At 38.4% G+C, this 25,540-nt stretch overlaps 3 protein-coding genes across 4 annotated transcripts in view; 1 reads left to right on the forward strand and 2 right to left on the reverse strand.

Annotated features, from left to right (window-relative positions):
• The window catches only part of extl3 (exostosin-like glycosyltransferase 3), a 37,235-nt gene extending 25,615 nt beyond the window's left edge, over positions 1 to 11,620 (reverse strand). For both annotated transcript variants that reach the window (XR_009061448.1, XM_057822285.1), the window contains exon 1: positions 11,397 to 11,620. The gene's annotated coding sequence lies outside the window, so the exon portion shown is untranslated. The remainder of the gene's footprint in view (positions 1 to 11,396) is intronic.
• A 4,738-nt stretch (positions 11,621 to 16,358) lies between these two features.
• Positions 16,359 to 24,801, forward strand: riox1 (ribosomal oxygenase 1). The gene is made up of 15 exons (XM_057822295.1): positions 16,359 to 16,524; positions 16,923 to 17,048; positions 17,150 to 17,286; positions 17,480 to 17,579; positions 17,686 to 17,799; positions 17,874 to 17,980; positions 18,052 to 18,159; positions 20,153 to 20,187; positions 20,277 to 20,455; positions 22,725 to 22,829; positions 22,902 to 23,043; positions 23,153 to 23,273; positions 23,340 to 23,439; positions 23,502 to 23,588; positions 23,676 to 24,801. The coding sequence occupies exons 1-15, from the start codon at positions 16,387 to 16,389 to the stop codon at positions 23,730 to 23,732; spliced, it is 1,656 nt and encodes a 551-aa protein (XP_057678278.1). The 5' UTR covers positions 16,359 to 16,386; the 3' UTR covers positions 23,733 to 24,801.
• On the reverse strand, positions 24,364 to 25,506 carry LOC130907341 (NADH dehydrogenase [ubiquinone] 1 beta subcomplex subunit 1-like). Its single transcript, XM_057822297.1, has 3 exons — positions 25,415 to 25,506; positions 24,615 to 24,759; positions 24,364 to 24,529 (listed from the first exon to the last, which is right to left on the reverse strand). Exons 2-3 carry the CDS (start codon positions 24,752 to 24,754, stop codon positions 24,493 to 24,495), a joined length of 177 nt encoding a protein of 58 aa, XP_057678280.1. The 5' UTR covers positions 24,755 to 24,759; positions 25,415 to 25,506; the 3' UTR covers positions 24,364 to 24,492.
• Positions 25,507 to 25,540: the final 34 nt, after the last annotated feature.

Raw genomic sequence — 25,540 nt, forward strand, 5'->3', positions numbered from 1 at the left:
TCGAAAGTTTAATTTCTAAATATGGAACGATCAACACATTACATTTACCCCGCGCTCTGTTGTGTTTTTGTTTTTATGCTCCTCACTATTATTTTTGGTAACTATCGTTAAAACTAAAGCGTAAATAGCTAGTTGTCAAATGTATTGCTCTGAAATGAAAACAATACTACATTTTGATACAAACAGTTTCATTGCAAATCTTTATGATGATGATTGCATTTAAATATCATTTTTGCACTGGTATTAATAAATAAATAATCCAGTCAGCTCCCCTGCCGTCCCCTCATCTCAGATCGTCAAATGCCGACGAGAAATAATTGTTTAATAATTGCAACACGTCTACTCTGTGAGCTACGAGACTCAACAACATCATCCGCTACAGGTTGCTCTTTACAATGTCGCCTTTCCACTCTAATTAGTCTGTTAAGAAAAATGGAGACATATTGCTACATCTTTCGTGCCCGTGTGCGTTTTTGGGCGCTTGAGTAGCATATTATGGACATTAATTTGTCAAACAAACCAACGCCCGACACGCTCTGACACGGAAAAAATAAATAAAACACTCGGAAAAAACTGACATGTATATACCGTTTCATTGCAAATCAGTATTATGGTGATCATACTAAATATTCATTTTCCTGTGCACATATGAGGTAAATATCGCTGCCATGACGCCTCCATACAGTGAATTTTCTCCCCCCTGCACTGCCATCACGCGACCGCAGCTCAGCTTTTGCTCGCCTCGTAGCTACCCGCGAAAGTGTTTAAAACTACTGTAAATTTGATAGTATTTCGTCATTAGTAGTCCCTAGTCTGTTGAGAAAAGTAGTACACTAAACCATGCTCGCTAGGTTTGTGCCATCTTCCTAGAACTAATCAGTGCAGAAGGTGATTAGTTTGGTCTCGTTCACCCAAACAATTCGTTCAAAAATAATGAATCGTTCACGACCGATACAACACTACTTGTCGTATCACACAAAAGGTGTATAGTTTTTGCAGTGAAAAATTACTGGCCAACATTAGAGTGCTCACTTCCGCTAGTTTTTGGTTGTCAACACAGACATGGATACATACTCACCTCGTTGTATCCAGTTGCCAATAGACCCCACTCACCAACGTCACACAATGACGTATCGCTGTATCCGGCCGCCATATTGTCCGTCATTGTTTATCCGTGTTCTCAATGGTTTTAATTTGTCGTGCAATTTATGGTGCAATTCATGGAAGCCTCGGTGCTTTCAGATGCTGTAAACTCATTGGATGCGTTGCATAAAAGGCGTTATGTGGAAAAGCTTCAGTCTATCCATTCGCCAGATCCATATTTGATGCCTAAATCGATATTTTTCGACCCGTTGTCTTCGCCGTCTCTGCCTGACATCTGCTACCCTGATATCGACAACTGTCTTGTCCACAGAAACTCAGCCTATTCTCACGAAACTTTGAAAAACTTTAAGAGCAGCACTCTAAGCAACATTACCCCGTGTGACCCTTCCAATTTTCTAAAATGGCGACAATCAATAAAAAAAAAAACGTTAACTGCGATGGCCGACGCTTCGAGGATAGGTGGATATTGGACTATTTCTTCAATAAAATACGCAACAACTGTGTCTGCCTCATTTGCAAAGAGACATGCTGTTTTCAAAGAGTTCGATGTGACGCAATATTACCAAACAAGACACGCTGACATGTACGACAACATTACAAGGAAGATACGCAGTGAGAAATTATAGCAACTTGAAGCTAGTTTAATTTCACATCAGCAGTATTTCGCAAGAGCCCGAGTGTCGAAAGAGAACGCCACAAAGGCGAGATTGTTGAAATTATGAATTAAAAAATAATAATAATAAAGCAAATGTGACACAAAGAAGGGCTTGCTAAAATTTGTTTAAATATATTGTTCTACGTAAATCAGCCAAGGTAGCCCCCCACATTTTTACCACACCAAATCTGGCCCCCTCTGCAAAACGTTTGGACACCCGTTTAACTGATGATCCATAGATGAGGCCAGCTTCTTTCACTTGTTACCAGCTAAATATTATTCAAAAAATAATGATGGTGGAAGAAATAAGCATCTTGAATTTGAAACTGTATGTTGTCGGCGATTAGCCTCGCAATGATCTTAATTGTGGTTGTCAGCCCAAAACCCTCTAAATATATATTAAATGCATCTTACCAGATATAAAATGACTACTACATAATCTGTGGTGATCGTTTGGTGCCCAGTTTTCTCGTCGAATTGCAGCAGTCCATTTCGCTCTCCTCTCCGGGTCTCTCGGAATACGGTAGAACTTCAAGTCTCTCCGTCTATCTTCTCTGTTACTGCAACCAACCGCCACACACGCCTTCACCATTTTGATTATTAATGTTAATGAGCAGAAAAACACGCCATAATAGGAGGAATTTACGTAGCGGTAAGGCGTAAACACGACGAGCTGACGGACAATATGGCACGGAGGCGTGGTTGTGACGTCATGTGAGCGGGGTTTATTGGAGCCAAAGTACCAGATGACCGCCATTTTAGATGAGTTGCAGCCGATTGGATTGCATTTATTTATACTGTAGTCGTAGCTCCCTGATCTTTACCCGATTCTTACACTGATTACTTCAACTAATATGTCACACGTTAAAAATAAGTGTTTGTAAGGCAAAATATGTTGTCTTTACTGAAATTCAATGAGAGGGAGGCTTTTTTAAAATTGTAACAATACACAACAGGCTTTCAATCGATTTAATACCATATAAATGAGCAATTTTGATGCTTTTGACAACTTGTTGCTGAAACCTTTTAGACTTTTGAATTTAAAATGTTTTTTAAACAACAGCACATCCAAAAAATGGCAATTTTAAATCGTTTTCATGCGTTTCAATTGACTTAATTCTATATTTAACAAATCGATATGATCTAGATCTATGTATTATTGAGCATTATTATTAAAAGTAACAATGTTTACAGTGTCAACACGTGATATATATATATATATATTTTTTTTAAGTCTGCATTCATTTCAGTGTGCTTGCACACCAGTTATCTGCAGTCTTTTATAATGTTCTTTTGAGTCCATCATGAAGGTTTCTGAAATGAGTACTTATTCCAAAGATCCAATTTCCAGCTATCCTGTTATTATTAACTTTAATGGAAGATTACGACAAGATAATTGAGTTGATGCTGCCATTGTTCTACACTGTGACTAGAGAGGGATCGATGTGAACCACAGACAATGTCAATCGGGACGTTGAGAAAAATCCATAGCGTTTTTCACAGCAGAGTCCAACTGCAGCATTCAGTCAATAAAACTGAGCGCAAGGAGTTCTTATTAAACTAGAAACTGTTGCACACTTGAACATCGGTGAGGGCAGGCAGACGAGAGAAAAAAGGCATTCAAAGGGGAAAAAATAAAAATCAAACCACTGAAATCCCTGATCTCTGCCATCTTGTCACAGGCTATTCAAAGCAATATCATTTGTGCTTTAACAGAAAATCTGAGTAAAGCAGAAAATTCTGTCAAGGCCAATCAGGTCTGGCTTTTGTAAAATTGTATGAAAGAGAAGAGCTCTGAGAAGAAGTCAATGCGTTCTCCGGTTAAACCTGGTTGGGAAGGAGATTTTATCTGTTTGTTTGGGCATCCTCGCTCAAGAAAATTGCTCATACGGCATTCCAGAAAACTTGAGATTCATGAACACTGACTAGGAAACGTGTACAAAATCAAATACATCCTGGAGCTACCGCTTGCAAAGTATGAGGGGACTGAATGGACAGGGCTCCCTCGGTTTAAGACAGAGAGAGTTCCCGTTCATTTTTTATTAAGTCGTACTATGATGTTAACTATGCAGGATTAAAATCATAATCAAGGTCAGTATTTCTATGAAAACCTTTGAGGCTAGTCACCTATTTTTTCCCCTGAACCTAAGACCATGTTTTCCTATTCTTACTACTCTTTCTGAAATGCTGCAGGATGTCAAACGATGCTGCCAAAGCAGTCTGAATAGGAAAGCAAAGTAATTAGGTGAAGACTCTAAATCGGTTGATTTACTATTTAACTCTGCCGCTTTATCATTGAAGCGGCTAATGTATAAATTTTTACAGGCTAACTAGCATAATGCTCCCTTGTTGCAAAGACAATATTTGATTTGTGTCCAAATAATATGGAACAAATTTTAATTAAAAAAAAAAAAAAAAAAATTACATTAGTATGAAAAAGTATCAGCACCTTTTGGAATTTCTCACATTTCTGCATAAAATCACCATCAAATGTGATCTGCTCTTTGTCAAAATAACATAAAAAATACAGTGTCTGCCTTAATTAAAATCACCCAAATATTAATAGGTTTTATATTTTAATGAGGATAGCATGCAAACGATGACAGAAGGTGGGAAAAATAAGTGAACCCTCTGCCTAAGGAGACAAAGAGCAATTGAAACCAATTTTTACCAAATATTTTAAGTCAGGTGTGTGCCCAATCACTGATTGGTTTAAAGCTGCCCTGCCCACTATAAAACACAAACCTGGTAAGAAATGTCTTGATGAGAAGCATTGTCTGACATGCATCATGGCTTGCTCAAAAGAGCCGTCTCAAGACCTGCGATTAAGGATTGTTTATTTGTATAAAAATGGGAAAGGATACAAAACCATCTCTAATAGTCTAGATGTTCATCAATCGACAGTCAGAGAAGTTGTCTACATATGGAGAGAGTTTGGCACTGTTGCTTCTCTCCCAAGGAGTGGCCTTCCACCAAAGATGACGCCAAGAGTTCAGCGCAGAACACTCAGATAGGTAAAAAAGAACCCTAGAATGTCTGCTAAAGACTTACAGAAATCACTGGCTCAGTTCTATATCTCTGTGCACACATCAACTATATGTAAAACTATGGCCAGGAATGGTGCTCATGGGATGACTCCATGGAGGAAGCTACTGCTGTCTAAAAAAAAAAAAAAAATCAACTATAGGTAAAACTATGGCCAAGAATGGTGTTCATGGGAGGACTCCATGGCGGAAGCCACTGCTGTCTAAAAAAAAACCATTGTTACTCATTTAATGTTAGCAAAAAGACACTTGGACACTCCACAGAAGTTTTGGCAAATTATTTGGTGGACTGATGAAACCAAAGTTGAATTGTTTGGGAGTAACACACAATGTCATGTGTGGAGGAAAAATTGAACAGCTCACCAACATCAACAACTCATCTAGAGCTGGGCGATATGGCCTTAAGCACGTATCACGGTAAATTGAGCAGATTTACCTCGATAACGATAAATGCCGAAAAATTCGCCCAAGCGGACAATTATATAATTTGAAAAGCTAAATCAATGCATGAAATACTGATTAACCGTTTCTCGTGGATTTATTTACCAGCTTTCAATTTAATATATTTAACAATTGTACATGCAGTCTAAACATTAAGTATATAAAAAAATATTGTAAACAATACGAATGCAAGTATGAACATTTATAACAGCTTGTATGGCTTGAACAATGTAAATTGTCAAAATCAATATGCCTGTGCAAACATGTCATTGTAACACAAATCACTTACAGCTTGAACAGTACACTTCAAAAAGACAACTTATTGTTAATGGCTGCTGTGACATAATTACTCAACACAAGGGTTTACCTCAAGTTTTCAGGTTTTTTTTTTTCCTAATGCATTTTTAATACATGCACGCACACATGTACCCCCACACAGACACACAAACATTAAAGCTATATTGATCTTCTACAAATGAAACATTTAAGATTTTATGATGGCAGTAATGACACAGAATTAAGCACATACAGAAAAATAGCTGGGGCGATTAAACGTTCATATTATAATTTTCACTGTTGGATTGTACTTTATGCTGAATGCTTTACCATCACAAAAGCGATCAGAGAAATCACACACAGACAGATACACAAAATAACGCGACATACTAATTGCTAGATGCAGTCCGTGCCCAATCTTCTCATTAAGTTGAGCCTTTTCGACAAGGTTAGAGCCGCTATACGACTCCATCGTGTTCATTTGTAGCGTTGACGCTCGTGTTAGCCTGTGTAGAAAGCACTGAAAGCACCCTCTCTGGAAATCGTGAGAACAAGGGAGAACAGATGGTGAAAACCCGTCTGGATGCCGCCAAGAGTCTACTTAATGTTGGGTGAAAGTTTGGCGAACCTCCCTTAAGCCACACTCCATCACGTTTGCTTGTAGCGTTAGCCGCTAGCGTTAGCCTACTGGGCTTCTGTTTGTTTGGCTTCCTCATAACCATGTGACTCCATACGTAAGCACACTGACTGCTTTCTTAAAGCGGAATGAACATAGCCGAACAACACATAGTCAAAGCGGGATGAAAACACTATTTTCTTCTTTCATTAAATTACCGAATTTACTGACATAGTCAAAATTACGTTGGTCATTGTGAAGAATTTCGGTAATGGTAAATTTTCGGTTACCGCCCTGCTCTAACCTCACGGTAGGGGGACTATCATGATTTGGGGCAGTTTTGCTACCTGGACAGGGCCTGGACAGCTTGCAATCATTAATGGAAGTATGAGTGGAGTGGCCAAGTCAAAGTCCAGACTTGAACCCCATTGACATGCTGTGGCATGACCTAAAGACAGCGATTCATGCCAGATATCCAAGGAATCTGACTGATCTACAGCTACAGGAAGTGTCTGGTTGAAGTTATTGCTGCTAAAGGGAGGGCCACAAAATATTAAATGTGATGGTTCACTTAATTTTCCCCCTTCTGGCATTGTTTGCATACTATCCTCTAGGAGTGTGACAAAATATCGAAATGGTGATCTATCGTGATACTTTGTATCCCAAAAGGTTATCGATATGCTCCTACCAAAAATCGATATATCGTTGGAGTGCTTACAGTTCACTTTTTGTTCATTTTAGGGCATTTACAGGTCACTTTCTGTTTGCGTTTGAGTCAGTGCCTATTCATTTGGGGAGATTCTTGGGTCATTTTCTGTTCTGTAACCCCCAAAAAAAGTGACCCATAAATGCTCCAAAGTGACTAAAAAGCCACAGCAAATGGCATGAAATGCGCCCAGATTAAACTCATTAATTGCCATTGACCACCATTCATTCCAATCCACAGCAGAGGGATGAAAATAGATTGTTTTTTGCTATTTATTAGTTGTTTTGTAGAATATCCTACAATGATTTCCTGACCAATGTATCGATAATCGTCATATCGCCGTATCGTGAGATCATCGTTATCATGAGCATTGTATCGCAAATCGTATCGTATCGTGAGGTAGCAAGAGGTTCCCACCCCTACTATCCTCATTAAAACATGAAAACCTATAAATGTAAGTTGTGAAAGCACTGATTTTTCATCAATGGGATTTTGAAAAACATCAGAACACATTTGATGGTGATTTTATGCAGAAATGTGAGAAATTCCAAAAGGTTCACATACTTTTTCCATGCCACTGTATATTTCTTTGCAATTACCTTACCTTTATCTTAATGATTCTTGGTTGTTTGTAGTGTGTAGTTTCCAAGTATACTTTTTTTTTTTTTTTAATTCTACAAAAAGCCCCTAAAATATTGTTATTTAATGAAGACATATCCTTTAAATACAAGAGTCTTTTGCACACTAGCATGCCCTGGATGAGTGAGAATTTACACTGATACATCTCATCAGTAAAATGGCAGTCTACTAGTAGTTCAAACAGTATGAGCCAATTGCTTTCCCACTTGGGAGGGAGCCATTAAAGCAGGCAGATACACCAACACTACTTGCCCACAAACCTCAAACTACCCTAATCAAGAGCATGACATGATTTTTAATGTGATAAGCTTTGAAACCAGTCGGTTAAAACATTACACAGGCAGCTAGCTTTTCCTGCTGAGTCTGCAAAAGCAGGCAGCACATTGTGTTTTCACCAGCCAAGGTCTGAGGGTAACATATGGCTGAAGTTTCTGAACGATGGCATCTGCTGGCTTTATATAACCATTAGGTTCCTGCAGAGAATTGTGCAGTGCGTGTTATTTCTCTGCAGACTGGACCAACATTTTGGAGCGGGTTACGCTTCTCAAATGATTATGTCAAGGTCACAGCCAATCAATAGAGCTTTGTCACAATAGTGCCAAAGGTTCTCTCCAGAGATGCAGTGAGTTACACAAATACCAGTTGGTAATCAAATAAAGTAATTTTACCACTATTCTTTTATAAGTTGCATTTAGAAATCATGGTGCTGCCAAGACATGGCAAATTTTTGGATGGCAATCATAATGAAATGATATTTATTGTTTGGCGATTGCAAATATGCATATTTATATTAGGGATGTGCGCAATTAGTCATTTAATCATTTATTGGTCATTTAATCGTTTAACCTTCAACTCATAATTAAACGTTTCTTATTTTACTAGTCAGTTAAACAAAGCATCATGCATCTTGAGCCCCTTTCAGACATACAATGAAATACGGTTAAGTCCCGGGATTTAAATGGGTAGCCTTTATGTCTGATAGCAATTTCACGGGTCGACTGACACCAGAGGTTGCGCTAGACTTTTTCGTTGTCTGTCATTTTGACTGACAGGGTCATAAAAATCCGGTCATAATCTATTTTTACCCGTCATTTAAATTTTTTAAATGATGATAATGACATTGTGGTGACCCTTTGTTTGGCATAATTCACCTTCCGTACTTGTGTGTCCATTTGGCAGAGTGCGTTACCGGTGTAGGTTCAAGTGCCTACACCGGCTACGACAGTCACGTGACAGAGACACTTAAGAGCCGCGCGCGGTCCCCTCACTATCCACTCGCTCTCGCTATATGATTGGCCGAAGAGTCGAAATGCTCTCCCGTGAAATGCCTGTTTAAAAATGTTCCCGTTGTTACTTCTTGCGTTCGCTTATAAGTGCCCATTTAAAAAGGAAAAGCGATGGATGATACTACACACAGAGCGTATTATTAACAAATGTTAAAGTTGTATAATCATATAGCGAGAATAAGAAATGTCACTGAGGCCCCAGTACGTAGGTAGCCTACCATATGTAGCATATGGAACAATGAAATTAACAGTTCACCTGCTGTGGCCTGAACGTAGTCTCACACTTTCCTCCTGGTGCGCATGGACTTGAATTGCGTGCGCGCTTGTGCAGTCCCTGTTTTTTCACCTTTTTTATCAACACCGTCGTCGTTTTTTGGGGCTTTTTGAAGAAACTTCGGACACTCAGTTGCCTTGACATTTTTTCAGAGTAAGGCCAACGACGTCATGCATCAAGAGAGACGATAGCTAATTAATATGCTCACTCGCCACCCTGTGGTCTGGGGTGTGAATTGCAACCGGTCAAAATGACGGATGGACTTCAGTTTTTTCCGTCACCGTTTTTAAAAATCGGTCAACGAAGGAAAATATTCGGTTAACGCGACCCCTGACTGACACGGAGATGACACGGACATTAACCGGGTCGTGTCCTAGTATAAAGTCCGGGATGCGGCATACATGACAGCAGCCGTTTAATTCCCCGGTCACAGGCTCACAGCGTGAAGGCTGATAACGTAAATATCATGGCTGGCCGATAGTCATTTCCTCTTTCTTCAGTCGATAAAAGCATTTTAAAATGATATCAGATGATACAGACATCAGTCTTTCATTATCAGTTTGGGGCCAATATGCATGTTGCCTTAAAAGTAAATGTTGAAGTCTTCTGCATTTGTACAAGGGCTGGTCACAGTTTAGCACAACAGTTATCCTTATTGACCATTAGATGTCTCCAAACTAAGATGCTAGGGATTTGTTATGTGAGCATTATCATTATTAAAGCATCCAGTTGGGCATCACAATACAGTTAGCCATAAAATGTTCAGTCCACGAAGCATATACAGTGGTATGAAAAAGTATCTGAACCTTTTGGAATTTCTCACATTTCTGCATAAAATCACAATCAAATGTGATATGATCTTTGTCAAAATCATACAGATTTAAAATGCAGTGTCTGCTTTAACTAAAGCCACCCAAAGATGTATAGGTTTTCATATTATAATGAGCATAAGTAAGTGAACCCTCTGCCTAAGGAGACAAAGAGCAATTGAAACTAATTTTTAATAAACAATTTAAGTCAGGTGTGTGCCCAATCACTGAAGAGTGCTTTAAAGCTGCTCTGCCCACTATAAAACACACACCTAGTGAGAAATGTCTTGATGTGCATCATGGCTCGGTCAAAAGAGCTGTCTGAAGACCTGCGATCAATGATTGATGATTTGTATAAAGCTGGGAAAGGATACAAACCCATCTCTTAAAGTCTGGATGTTCATCAATCAACAGTCAGAGAAGTTGTCTATAAATGGAGAGTTCGGCACTGTTGCTTCTCTCCCAAGGAGTGGCTGTCCGCCAACGATGACGCCAAGAGTTCAGTGCAGAATACTCAGAGTTAAAAAAAAAAAAAAAAAAAAAAAAAAGAACCCTAGAGTGCCTGCTAAAGACTTACAGCAATCAATGGCTCACAAAATATTAAATGTGATGGTTCACTTACTTATTTTTCCCCTTCTGTCTTTGTTTACAAACTATTCTCATTAAAATATGAAAACCTATAAATGTTTGGGTGGTTTTAGTAAAAGCAGACACTGTTTTTTCATCTGTGTGATTTTGACAAAGATCAGATCACATTTGATGGTGCTTTTATGCAGAAATGTGAGAAATTCCAAAAGGTTCAGATACTATTTCATACCACTGTATCGGTATCAGATTTTGGGGGTTGTACAATATCGGTGATCGGTTAAAAAGTCATTGTCAGACAACTCTAGCTGTAATGATGCAATCTTATGATTTACCTTCCAAGATTGTGTAAATACATGCATGCATATTGCAATGCTTTGCTGCTTCTTTTTTTCAGTACGTTTTTTTTTTTTGTTATTACAATTAACTTCAGGTTCACAATATTTTTTGCCAGTATCATCAACGAGTCAATTTTTTATATTATTATTTTTGTAATCTAAAGCAATGACAATAATTCCCCCAATAATATATGTTAATAACTATGTCTGGCAGTATGAAATTCAGGGCATTTAACAGGAATGGAACTTAATGGACTTAAGATGCAGACATTTACTCACAGTACATCAGCAATGGTTGCAAAATCCACATGCACATTATCAAGTACTGTACATCGATTCGGTTTATGTGTGCCAACACTTCCACACACACAGACACACACACGACTTGGAAGCAGAAAACGAACAGCCTTCCGTGTAGCAACAAATAAGTCTACCGTTATCTAACAGTTCATAAGGTGGAATCTACAGACAAGACACACGCAGGTACACAGAATGGTAGTGTATACAAGAAGGCAAAACATCATCTATAGCGACTCTTGATATGCAGCAGCGGTAACAACACTGATGAGGCATGTTCAATCCCTTTTACTGGCCCACCAATGTTAGCTTCAATTGCTACTCACCAGACTAGAATCCTGCGTGTTCAACGGGTTGTTCCAACAAAATATAACCACAACCTTTCAAAGGGCTGGTCAACTCGTAAATCCTCCTCTTGTGTGTTTTTGGAACGACTGGAGACTCAGGACTGTGTAGCGGAGGAGCTCTAGTGCATCATCATTAAAAACTGCATTGTTGCTGCGACCGCAGCACAAACAGAGCCGACACCGTGCCGCTCGGCATTGTGGGAAACGGTTATTGAAGCATCACGTAATATACATGTTGTTAACTGCTGGCATCTTCTGGTCCAAAAAAGTACTGCACTCGCATGTGAAGTAGTCTGCATGCCTCCTTGTGGTTAAATGTGGAATTGAAATCAGTCGAAATATGCCTGGCTGGCGCTCTGCGAGCGAGTAACTGTCGAGGTTCAGTCTCTGGAATGGCAGCCAATAGCGTTCTCCCATTTCTTGAAATGGCAGCCAATAGCGTTCTCCCATTTCTTGGAATGGCAGCCCCATTTCTTGAAATGGCAGCCAATAGCGTTCTCCCATTTCTGAAATGGCAGCCCATAGCGTTCTCCCATTTCTTTGAAATGGCAGCCCCATTTCTTGAAATGGCAGCCAATAGACCCTACCCACGTGACGTCACAACTCCGCTCTCCTGAATGGTACCGCCCATTTGTCCGTCAACACATCATGTTTACCTGTTATGGCTACATACATTCCTCCTATTTACGACGTGTTTTTCTGCTCGTTAACATTAATAATCAAAATGGTGAAGGCGTGTGTGGCGGTCGGTTGCACTAACAGAGAAGATGGAAGGAGAGACTTGAAGTTTTACCGTATTCCGAGGGATCCAAAGAGGAGAGCGAAATGGACGGCTGCAATTTGACGAGAAAACTGGGCTCCAAACGATTACCACAGATTGTGTAGTAGTCATTTTATATCTGGTAAGATGCATTTAATATATATTTAGAGGGTTTTGGGCTGACAACCACAATTAAGATCATTGCTAGGCTAATCGCCGACAACATACACGTATGTATGTAGTGAGAGTGCTATCGCTAAACCATATAAATATTAAAAGCCTTAACTCCATTGACAAACGACATGAAATACATTAGACTTGACAGTGGATGTTAGCAATAACAAAAGATTTTGAATTGAAAATTTCGTGACTCACCTTTCCAAGCACAAGATAGATTCCTGCCGAATTTTCGTGGACGAGGACCTGTTTCACCCAACCAGCAACGAAGTATTTATAAGCCTCCAAGCTCTTGAAGTTTTTCAAATTTTCGTGAGAATAGGCTGATTTTGTGTGGACAAGATAATTGTAAATATCAGCGTAGCAGATGTCAGGCAGACAGGGCGAAGACAGTGGGTCGAAAAACATCGATTTGGGCATCAAATATGGATCTGGCGACTGTATAGAACGAAGCTTTTCCACATAACGCCTTTTATGCAACACATCCAGTGAGTTTAAGGCATCAGAAAGCACCGGGTCTTCCATGAAATGCATTTTAAATTCCTCGATCAATTGAAACCAATGCTAATACAGAGAAAAAATGACGGACAAGTGGGCGGAACCATACAGCGAGCACGTGGTTTTGTGACGTCGGTGGGTAGGGTCTATAGAGCCTACCCACGTACCACGTGCTCGCTGTATGGTTCCGCCCACTTGTCCGTCATTTTGACTCTGTATTAGCATTGATTTCAATTGATGGCGGAATTTAAAATGCATTTCACGGAAGACCCGGTGCTTTCTGATGCCGCAAACTCACTGGATCTGTTGCATAAAAGGCGTTATGTGGAAAAGCTTCGTTCTATACAGTCGCCAGATCCATATTTGATGCCTAAATCGATGATTTTTGACCGGCTGCCTTCACCGTCTCTGCCTGACCCTGATATTTACAACTATCTTGTCCACACAAAATCAGCCTATTCTCATGAAAGTTTGAAAAACTTTAAGAGCTTGGAGGCTTATAAATGCTACGTTGCTGGTTGGGTGAAACAGGTCCTCGTACACGAAAATTCGGCAGGAATCTTGTGCTCGGAAGGTGAGTTACGAAATTTTCAATTCAAAATCTTTTGTTCTTGCTAACATCCACTGTCAAGTCTAATGTATTTCATGTCATTTGTCAATGGAGCTAGGGCTTTTAATGTTTATATGGTTTAGCGATAGCACTCACTACATACATACGTGTATGTTGTCGGCGATTAGCCTAGCAATGATCTTAATTGTGGTTATTTGTCAGCCCCGTAGACGAGGCCAGTTTCTTTCACTTGGTACCAGCTAAATATTATTCAAAAAATAACGATGGTGGAAGAAAGGGAAGTCACAAACATCTTGAATTTGAAACTATGTCGTACTACGTCGTATGTTGTCGGCGATTAGCCTAGCAATGATCTTAATAGTGGTTGTCAGGCCAAAACCCTCTAAATATATATTAAATGCATCTTACCGGATATAAAATGACTACTACATAGTCTGTGGTGATTTTTTGGTGTCCAGTTTTCACGTCGAATTGCAACCGTCCATTTCGCTCTCCTCTTTGGATCCCTCGGAATACGGTAAAACTTCAAGTCTCTCCTTCCATCTTCTCTGTTAGTGCAACCAACAGCCACACACGCCTTCACCATTTTGATTATTAATGTTAAGGAGCAGAAAAACACGCCGTAAATAGGAGAAATGTACGTAGCCGTAACAGGTTAACACTATGTTTTGACGGACAAGTGGGCGGAACCATACAGCGAGCACGTGGTACGTGGGTAGGCTCTATAGCGTTCTCCCATTTCTTGACATGGCAGCCCCATTTCTTGGAAATGCAGCCAATTGGCGTTCTCCCATTTCTTGACATGGCAGCCAATAGCAATACGAGTTGCATCGTAAATTCATCTACTGCTTCGGACGGCCTCGGGAGAGAAAATAATTAAGACGGGCTACAGCGAAATAGTTGAAAACGGTGAGTTTATTTCAATGTTAGCGCTATTACCCTGATACAATGAAATACAAACATTACTAATAATTTACGCATGGAAACGGAGTCAATGCGAGTTTAAAGCTAGCTTATTTGTTGATAAAGCACAAACAATGAAACCGTATCTGAGAGGTCTTTATTTATATCCTATTATATTATTTTCTAGTGGCTACAGTTGCTTAATTAAATATAGCGACACGACCGGAACCGAACCTCCATTTTGTGCGCCATTTTTTTTTTTTTTAATTAATCATAGGGCGCAAGCGCTTGCTTCCCGTAATTAATTCGAAAATAGCGCACAAAACGTGGAGTCGATTCTCGGTCGTGTCGCTCTATTTAATTAAAAAAAAAAAAAAAAAGCACACGGGGGGTTGATTTCTTGTCGGACATTAATAAGACCAAACAGATTAGTTGAACAGAGTCAGGGCTACATTTCTCACGAATACGAACCCAATCAATTGATTGGCTAAATGATCAACAAATACAAAGTAAATCTGTATTGACTTTCTTGTGTATTGTTTCAGGTGATACACCGTTTGATTCAAACCTTTGTTTAGAAATATACTAAGGAAACATTTTGCAAACTGTCTGGATTTTTTATATTAGCACATTTAAATTGCAATATTTGAGCATAACTTCGATTATGTTAACATACACAATAAATACAAACTGGTTTATAATATCTTAATTATCCAGGAATGCAAAAAAAACAAACAAACAAACAAACAAACAAACAAACAAACAAACAAAACAAAACATTTGTCTCAAGACCACTCGACATTTGTTAAAATAAATGAATTAAATATAACTGAAAAAAACGTCATAGTCTGGGCATAACTAAAATAAATACAAATTGAGCTTTCCTTCAGGTAAAACACAACTGCTTTTGTCCACAAGCACAGCTAAACTCTACAAAAAATGTAAACTTTTTACCTCAGGATGAATTTACGACGCAACTGCCAGAACGCTAATGGCTGCCATTTCACAAAATGGGGACGCTATTTACGACGCATTTGTATCGCCATTGGCTGCAACTTGGCGCAACTCGCAACGCTATTGGCTGCCATTTCAAGAAATGGGAGAATGCCATTGGCTGTCATTTCACAAAATGAACCTGGACTCTGCCTCGACTATGCATGGAACCCCTCTTCAGAATTTTTAAGGCTCCGTTTTTTATTTGGACCACAAAATTTGTATTTTTTTTGTAATGAAGACATTGAAACGACTGATCATTTATTTTTTTATTGTAAATTTGTTCATTCTTTCTGGGAAGATTTGCATGACTAGTTAAATTGCATGGTCCTAAATTGGCTAATCTATCTAATTTCACAAAATAAAATGTTTTATATGCTATCTCTGTATTAGGGTCATTGCACGACCAAGCCATCAACACAATTGTAATTCTTGGAAAATTTTTCATACATAAGAATAAATATTTCAAATCTGTTCCAAAATTTAATATTTTTCACAAAGAATTATGTCATTATTTTTCTTTGAAATATAAGAAGGGGGGAAATGCTTTGAAACTGTGTAGGATTGTTGAGTTTGACTTGGCTAATAGAACCTAAAATTCTTGTTTTACTATTATTTTTATTACTATTTATTTTTTAACATATACATTTTTTTCTTTTCCCTCTCTTCTTTTTTTTTTTAAATTTATTTTTTGTTTTTTTACTTTCAGTTATATGTGATTTGTAATTTCAGATGTTGTAGTGCTGGTTATTCCTTTGGCTTGTCTGTTAAGTTATTTAACAATGCCACTTATGTTTTATTGTTTGTGTGGTTTGTTTAATTTTAAAAAACAACAACTTTCCGGTGAGGCATGAAGATTGTGAAGTCATATTGGGGTCAAAAAAATCTCCCCAAATCAGTGCCCCTGTATCTGCAAAGAAGGGCAATGCCGAAAATAAGAATTTAAATTAATAGTTTAGAAATTAGAAATGAGACGTAGAAGGGAGTTTCACACGTACGTATGTGTGCCACCAATTGGGGCGCTACAACATCTATTGAAGCCTAAATTTATACCACCCGAAGAAGGTATGTGCCGGGTGAGTCGCAGCTTGATGACGTCGGATTTCACGGTGGGGAAAATGGAGAGAAAACACATGTCCGCTTTCCACATGTATCAGACGATTTCATCAGAATTACCGTCTCCTGCTAAGAAGCGTTCAATTCAGGTAAACGAGATGAGAAACTTTTTCAGTCCCTCATCTTCTGAGAAACTTTTTCAGTCCCCCATCTTCTGCCGCTCATCCTAAATCGGGTGGCGGGGGCAGCAGCTTGAGCAGGGGAAGCCCAGATTTTTAAAAAACAGAAAACATGTCAGCACCTCATAACTTACCATTGCTTTTTAAACCATGCGGCTGTTCTGATGCCAGCAAAAGGCAATAAAAGCATATTGAACCACATTAATGAAATGTTGCTGCTTTTAATTTCTGTAGAATCGTAGCAGTTCATGTTTGTTTACCAATGCTTCCCAGACACAAATAAAGCTCATGCTTTTGATGTGATTAAAAAAAAAAAAAATTAATCCAGTATTTTTATGTTATTTATCATTTTTAATTTTTTTTTATAGGTGGGATCCAAGAAAAAGAAAAGAGAAAACAACATTGAAAATGTTCATTCTGCAAAACAAGGGAAAAAGAGGAAAATGAAAGCCAAGAATCATTCGACCGAGGGTCCAGTTGAGGAAATAACACAAGTAAGGCTAATTTACTCAAACCTTCGTTGTTGATTGCAAATTTGATGGGAATTTATTCCGCTCACCGTATGTTTTAAGTTCTAAAGGCTTATTTCAAACAGATGGAATCTATAAACATGGACGAGGAGGCACTAAATGTATTACTGGCTGAGCTTATGAAAATTAACAACAGCAAGGATCGTGCTAGTAAGCTTTTCCAGTGGCTGATTGACCCTATTCCTACCAAGACCTTCTTCAGGTAGATAGAATAAGAGATATGGCAATATATGACCATCATTTGTGCTAGGATGGACAATATAGCCTGATGATTATTAAAAATAATCCAAGCCCATGTACATATACAAACTATAAAGATAAATTAAAAACAAGAAACGTAAGCGTTTTTGTCATTTTCTCCTATAACCATGATTATTGTTGCTTTCATTTCAAAGGGAAACTTGGGAGAAGAAACCCATTCTTGTTCAGCGCAAAAATCCAAATTACTACTATGGCTTATTCTCAACGCAAGAATTTGACCGCATACTTCGACAGGTAAGAAACACTCATACGTTCAGCATGTGAGTTTTAATTCTAATGACAGATAGACGCGGGTGTGCTTCTTCTGTTTTACTTTTTTTATCCTTTATTTTTTTAAAAGGATGATGTTCAGTATGGAGTGAATCTCGATGTTACAAGTTACACAGAAGGCAAGAGGGAAACACACAATCCCCCTGGAAGAGCTTTGCCTTTAACCGTGTGGGATTTTTATAAGGTATGGTTATAAATGTAATTAAAATTTGTCGGAAATGTACCATCTTCAAATGCAAAAACATTGTTATTTCCCAGAGTGGCTGCTCCCTACGTATGCTGAATCCTCAGGCGTTCTCCTCTACCGTGTGGAATGTGCTGTCCATTCTGCAGGAACATTTTGGCAGCATGGCAGGCGCCAATGTGTAAGTGGAAAATCTACTCGAGGCATGTCAAAAGATTGTTTTTAATCCTAGTGATGTTTTTATCAATTCAGCTACCTGACACCGCCTGGAACGCAAGGATTTGCACCGCATTATGATGACATCGAGGCATTTGTGATTCAGCTAGAGGGAAAGAAGCACTGGAGGGTCTACAACCCAAGGTGAAATGATATGAGAAAGCTTCATAAGTAAATCAAAATAATAATACAGTATATCCAGATGTTATTGTGAGATGTGCAATAGTTGCAACATATGAACCAATAGTTGAAGTTGGCATGCTTTACCAATGTTGTGGATTTTGTCTGGGTACGGTTTACTAGTGCTCCAACACAACAAAAATAATGATGGTTAGATGAATTCAAAATTAGGAATGAATATGTGTGTAAATGGTTGTTTGCTTTTATGTGCCCAGTGTCCAAACAGACTAGGGCAGGGGTGTCCAAACTTTTTGCAAAGGGGGCCAGATTTGGTGTGGTAAAAATGTGGGGGGCCGACCTTGGCTGACGTCCTTTACGTAGAACAATATATTTAAGCAAATTTTAGCAAGCGATTCTGTGCGTCACATTTGCTTTATTATTATTTTTTTAATTTTTATTTTTTTTAATTATTTTTAAAATTTAATAATTTCAACAATCGCGCAACTAGTCTTTGTGGCGTTCTCTTTCGACTCTCGGGCTCTTGCGAAATCCTACTGTGAAATTAAACTAGCTTCAAGTTGCTTCAATTTCTCGCAGCGTATCTTCTCTGTTATCTTGTCGTACATGTCAGCGTGTCTTGTTTGGTAATATCGCCTCATATTGAACTCCTTAAAAACAGTGACTGTCTCTTTGCAAATGAGGCGGACACAGTTATTGTGTATTTTAGTGAAGAAATAGTCCAATTTCCACCTATCCTTGAAGCGTTGGCCAACGCAGTCAACTTTCTTTTTTTTGTTGATTATCGCCATTTTAGAAAATTGGAAGGGTTAATGTTGCTTAGAGTGTTGCTGCCTTTTAGTGGGTAAATGAGGAGCAGCATTTAGTGTGTAAGCTACTTCATATGCTGGTAGCAGTACTTCTGACTTAATTTATTAAGTCTGTGTGCGGGCCAGACGTTATTGATTTTATGACAGAGGCGGGGGGCCGGATGAAATTTAACCACGGGCCGCATTTGGCCCCCGGGCCGGAGTTTGGACATGCTGGATTAGGGTGTACTCCAGAGGTGGGTAGAGTAGCCAAAACTTGTATTCAAGTAAGAGTAGTGTTACTTCAAAATAATATTACTCAAGTAAAAGTAAAAGTAGTCATCCAAAAAATGTACTCAAGTAAAAAAAGTATTTGGTGAAAAGAATACTCAAGTAATGAATAACATTGTAACTGCTTACAATTTTTTGGATTTTTTTTTTTTTTTAAATAATGGTTTTTTTTTTTTCTCAGCACAAAGTTATCTATATGAACTGTTGTTACAATGATACTGTACAATAACCCATTATATAACAACATTAAGCCAAAGAAAGACCAAAAAAAAAAACTACAAAAAAAAATAAAAAAACATTGCATTCCGGTGAGAGGGAAAAAAATGAAGAAATGGAGCATTATTTGTCCAAAGAGCATGAGTGCCCTCTAGTGGAGAAAATAGTTTCTACTGTAGTTTGAATAGGGATTATTTCCTTCATAGTTACTATTATGAAATTAAAAGGATCATATCTCCGGTTTTCTGTGGTCAGTCGGTGCCAAATAAAAACTGGGAGAAAGGTTTAAATACGGGCTTTTAGAACAGCAAGCCTGCATCTGACTGGTATAATGGAGTCGTGATTATTGTTGCAACGTCTCATTGGTGAAATTGGTAAAGCTACTTTTGGCATTGCTGGCAAAAAAATCTGATATGTAGAATAAAGAGGAAAAATTTAACGACACATGTGTAGCCCCTAGTAGAGGTGTAAGAGTAGCGTTTTTTCTTCACAAATCTACTCAAGTAAAAGTAAAAAGTATGGCTTTGTAAAACTACTCTTAGGAGTACATTTTTCTCAAAAAGTTTCTAAGGTAAATGTAACTGAGTAGATGTAACGCGTTACTACCCACCTCTGGTGTACTCTCAAAGTCAGCTGATTTAGACTCCAGCTCACCACCACAAGTGCTATTCACATGTTGCTAATGTGTTTCAATTTTCCATTAGGTCAGATGACGAAGTGCTGCCTGTGCTTTCAAGTCGTGAGTACAACAACTGCAATAAAAAAAACTAATTGTAGAAAGTTTTTGGCTGTTTTTATCCCTGACACTTGGGTGTTTTGCATTTCCAGCGAACTTTGACCAGGCAGAGATTGGAAAGCCAATTTTGGAAGTGGTGCTGGAAGCAGGAGATCTGCTCTACTTTCCTCGAGGGTTCATCCACCAGGGGTACTGCCTCCCAGACGTGCATTCCCTTCACATTACCATCTCCTCCTATCAGAAGAACAGCTGGGGAGATCTGCTGCAAAAGGTAACCTACTCGCAACTCTGCTAAGATAATGATTTCAAAATACAGTAAATTAGAAATACTAAAAAAAAGATTTTTTTGTATTTAAAAAAAAAAATCCCGATTGAATTATAGAAAGCAAGTAACAGTAATCTGTAACCGGTTCGCAACCGATTGTCAATCACCATAACTCCCGTTTTTGTGTGTGTGTGTGTGTGTAGCCGTTCATATTGTAAAGACATACAGTATACGACACGCAGTGTGAAGTGAACTTGTCTGTGACGTTCTAACACGTCATCAGTGTTTAATGAAGTACGGCGAGGTGTTGGCTGTCTCGCTTATGTTGCAACTTTTGAAGAATTTATGCTTCAAGAGCCAATATTTTTTAAACCTGATAGCTTCGTGTGCGGTATCAAGAAGGAAAAGGTATTTTCTGTGCCTTCATCCGCCATTGCTTGTTTACCTCTGTTGTTTATTTTGTCAAATAGTGGTGACATATTTATCTGGTCGATGATGTATCTAGGGGATGCATTCACGCAGAATTGCAGATATGCAATAATACTCTAGCGGTGTTGTATAGACATCCGATTCTTACCCACATACGAATGAGCCCGGTTGGATATGAAAAAATCGGAATTGCATTGAGAAAAAAAAAATGAAACGCGTGTCTAGGGATGGGAATTGATAGGATTTTTACGATTCCAATTCCTTTATTGATATTGCTTAACGATTTGATTCTTTATCGATTCTAATTTGGGGGAAAAGAAGAACAAACATTTTGATTGGCATGTAGTTTGTTTAATCAGAAGTCACAACCTTACAAACTCACAACAAGGTCAAAAGAGGCCCAAAGCCTCGATGTTAACTGTGGCAATATGTAACTGTGGCAAATAGACAAGAATGTGTAACATTTTACTGAAATTTTTTTCTAATAGAAATAAAAAATCCTCCTTTTTAAAAGGACATATGAGCTGATAGCACTCAAAGATAATAATAAAAAAAAGATACTGTCAAATACAACAGAATAGTGCGTAGTGAAAATGTACAAAATTAACAATTCTTTTGCAGAAAAATAAGCATGTCTGCTTTTTCAGGTAGGATATGTAATCTTTCTGGACTTATGGTGTCTCCAGGAGTGGAGAACAGCCTCTCAGATGGGGTGGTGACAACCTGCACGCACAGAAAGTGTTCAGCTAGTCCAGACAGCAGGGGCAGAGTATCTCTTTTGTTGTCCCATATATTAACAAGTTTATAATTAGGTTGGTGTAATTACATAAGGACGGTTAGATCTCATACAATATAAGAGGAATTTTAGCACAATCCTCCTTTAACTTGGATTTGTTACCTTCCTAGACATAGTTGGGGTACTCTATGGATAGGCCTTTTGATACTGAGTAGAATAAAAGTGGTTGGGGACCAATGGGGCCATCCTATCTCGAGTTACGGGCGAAAATACACTGATTGGTTGTAGTTGTCAGATGCATTTCCGGAAGTAATTTGGAACATCCACTTCCGTTAGTTGTAGCAACACAAAAATACCACCATCAGATGCGGAGGTATATACTTTTGTGTGAAATCAGTAGTCAGATTGGCCCTACGTCACACCAAATTCAAATTATTCCGAAAAAAACACTGATTGGTGGACTACCGACCGAAATGAGTATTAAAATTGCTAATAAAATCGTTTAGGATTATTTTAGATGCATATACCGTATGTTATATTTGTCTTAGAGTATTCGACGAGGAATACGATAGACCCATTAATACTTTTTTTTTTTTTTTTTTTGAAAAATCACCTATTCTTTATGTCGTCTCATGAATAAGGACGTGGTGAAAATCAATGCTAAATCACATGGCAACAGGTGTCCAGATTAAACTTGGTGAGTGATCACTCTATGAATAATTACATAGTCTTACTTGTTGAGTCGATTATGTATGACATGCACAGATCACGCGTCGCAATTAATGCTGGGCTACGAGACGTAATTCATGCTGGTTGGAATCTAGGAGAGAATCATTAAATAACTAAAACACACGGATTCGGTTCCCTATAGGAACTGGTTCTCGATTCCCATCCCTACATGTGTCACAAATGAGCAAAGAATTTGAAATTGACTTGTCAGGTGAACATAGCTTAATTGACCTGAATGAGAACTGTTGTGATAGAAACTGAATGGATGCTGTAATATTCAGTTCTTTAGCATTCAGGTCAACAAATGGACTGAATTCTCAAGTTTTTATTTAGTGAATATTTTGTAGTTTGGTAAAATGTAATATGGTACCTTTTTTCCAGATGGTTCCAACTGCTCTTGAAATTGCCATGGAGGAAGATGTCGAGTTCAGGCAGGGTTTACCCCTGGACTACCTCTCTTACATGGGCGTTCAAAATTCTGACATGGTATGCTTCATCATCCAATGCCAACAATTCACCCCATTCTTACCCTATTATTTACTTTGTGCTCTTGTTTAGGATGACCCACGAAGGACAAAATTCTTCTCCCAAATTGATCATCTATTGAACAAACTTAAGAATTTTGCTCCTGTTGATGCAGCTGTGGATCTCAAAGCTAGAGACTTCCTTCACGACTGCTTACCTCCAAAGCTTACCCCGGGTGAGATACTTTATCAAGCCCCAGTTAAAATGCTCATTTGCCATTGTGTAGATGTGTTTAATTACTTGTTTCGGAGTTGATCCAAGCTCTGAACTTGCTCCCCTTACAGAGGAAGCAGCCGGCAGTGTGCACGGGGCACCTGCTCGGTGGGAGGATGGGCATGCAAAAGATGTAGGTGCATATATCACAAGTCAGACTCGAGTTGGACTCCTCCGAGCAGGATGTGCCAGGTAATCTGACTCAAATAAAATCAAATGAGTAATTTTATTTTATGGTACATCATTATTTTTCTTAAGGCTATGCAGTGATGGAGATGCTGTTCAACTTTACTACACCACTGACAACTCCCGAGTTTATCACAAAGAAGAGCCCAAAAGCTTTGAAATAAACCCTGAGGTAGCTATGGAACTATTCTTGATTTATTTTTTTCATCTTTTAAATATTGTTTCCTCCTTTAGCACACCGATGCAGTAGAGTTTCTGATCCAATCCTATCCCAAATTTGTGAGTGTAGGAAGTTTGCCGTGTCATTCGCTACAGGAAAAGGTAGGTTTTTTTTCTTTTAACTAATTTACACAATTTGTGATATCGGTGTTCCAAAGTCATGTTAACATGCTTATTTTTTCTTACCAGATCACTTTGGCCGACCTTCTTTTTAAGAAAGGGGTCATCTTTAAGGAATCACCTTAGTGGCAACAGTTTGTGTACGAGTCAAAATTCACAAATCTCAAACATGGATCTTCAAATTCATTCGAATTGAATGAAATGGCAATCTAAATGTGGTTTCTTTACTACGAAGAGGCATTAGGTTCATACTATTACATGAATTAAATTGTAATGCTCAATCAGCAGCTGTTGTCCATCTCAGTCTTGACATGTTCATCAGGTTATAACGTTCCATGTATGTTAAGGACATTTCTGATTAATGTGACCCTCCCAAGTGACATTTCATTTTGTGCACTGGTAACTTAGTAAGATAGTCCTGTTAAGAGTTATAGAAAATGGATGATAGAAAAAATGTTTTTGTGAAAGTCATTTTCATTTGTTGAAAATATTTGGAATTTTCTCTACATTTGTATGGTTTTCAAAATCGTATTCAGATAGAATTACTTTTTCATTGAACTTCATATCGTCTTATGTTGGGTATAGTTCCAGTTTGTACATTAGTTTCGTCTGAATGAAGGGGGGAAAATAAAACTGGGGGAGAAAATGTTTGTAAACACTAATTCTGCAAATGAGCTCATCTGCATGCCCAAAGATTTAAATGCTGAAACTGAGTGTTTTGTACAGTATCTTTTTTTTTCAACAACAAAAAAACAGTTTGATGAGAATTTACATTTATTGTTTGTTGATACAACTCAAAAATATAGACATAAGTCTTAAGTATTACTTGAGGGCCACTCATCAGCCATTCACACAGCAGACAATGGGCTCACATAGGGGTTAAAATCTACTTCCAAGTCACCTCCTCGCCAGGCTTCAGCTCCCTGCAAAAAAAGGAATACAAAGCTAATCAATGCAAGCTCAAAGTCAATCTAGAATGCATGGTAGAATTCAACAAGGATTCCAAACCTTCTGTATAGAGCACTTTTGTTCCTGAACGCAGTCAGCTTCTGGTCTTGCTGTTTGTCCAGGTACCATCCGATCACAAATCCCATGGGGACCAGCAAGTTCATCCAGTGGTCGCGGGCGAATGTTGCAATGTTGACCATGCTTGCTGCAAATAAATAAACAGTATTAAGTGACTGCTGACATGAAAGGAGATCATTTCTGCGTTGAAGCACAATTTAAAGCAGTGCAGTCCTATGTCTCTTCATGAAAGAGACACCTGTAAAAACACAAAGGATACTCAAACAGTTAAAGCATTTTATTTCACACTTGATGGCTTGGTAGATTTAGTCAAATTTGTATACTGCATATTGTAAAGATGCACACAGTATAGTATAGTTTCGCATTCTCGTGTTTCCCTTTGACCCCAGATACTTAAACATGCAATTATAGTGACATTTTATTATGAAGTGGTCTATATCTGATAGAACGATAAAAAAAAAGTGCATTGTGGCGATGACTAAAGCACGACGAATGGTATATTTCTACCTTTACACAACCGTAAAACGTGATTTAAGATTAAAAACAATACAATGGAGAACATTGAATAGCCCCACTAATGACAATTCAAAACTGTTCGTTTTACGTCCACGACTGACAGCACCACACTAGCTAATAATTTAGCTTATCGCTATCCTACATGAGGATTATGTGGGATACTTATCTGATATTTATTCTGATGATACAAACAAAGCACATTTACAAAGGTTAAACCCAATGCAGATAAATGATCACAGAGCGAACATGGGTTTCTTAAAAATTACCTTTAGTATACGGAGGGCTCCGTGCGGCTCTCCGCTACCAAACAGAGGACATTGGAATATACCAAGTGCTAGTAAGAAGGGGTGGTAAAAACAATATACAGGCATAAAAAGAGGCATTGAAAACAT

Source organism: Corythoichthys intestinalis, chromosome 19, assembly GCF_030265065.1.
Source record: "Corythoichthys intestinalis isolate RoL2023-P3 chromosome 19, ASM3026506v1, whole genome shotgun sequence".
Classification (NCBI taxonomy): Eukaryota; Metazoa; Chordata; class Actinopteri; order Syngnathiformes; family Syngnathidae; genus Corythoichthys; species Corythoichthys intestinalis.

What these genes read in the sequence shown, in the direction of transcription:
- LOC130907341 (XM_057822297.1), bottom strand. Translation starts at nt 24,754, where the DNA reads ATGGTCAACATTGCAACATTCGCCCGCGACCACTGGATGAACTTGCTG. An exon ending in AAAAGTGCTCTATACAGAAG is followed by an intron (nt 24,530 to 24,614) that starts GTTTGGAATCCT and finishes CTTTTTTTGCAG; the next exon opens with GGAGCTGAAGCCTGGCGAGG.
- riox1 (XM_057822295.1), top strand. Translation starts at nt 16,387, where the DNA reads ATGTGCCGGGTGAGTCGCAGCTTGATGACGTCGGATTTCACGGTGGGG. An exon ending in CCTACCAAGACCTTCTTCAG is followed by an intron (nt 17,287 to 17,479) that starts GTAGATAGAATA and finishes TTCATTTCAAAG; the next exon opens with GGAAACTTGGGAGAAGAAAC. An exon ending in GCTGCCTGTGCTTTCAAGTC is followed by an intron (nt 20,188 to 20,276) that starts GTGAGTACAACA and finishes TTGCATTTCCAG; the next exon opens with CGAACTTTGACCAGGCAGAG.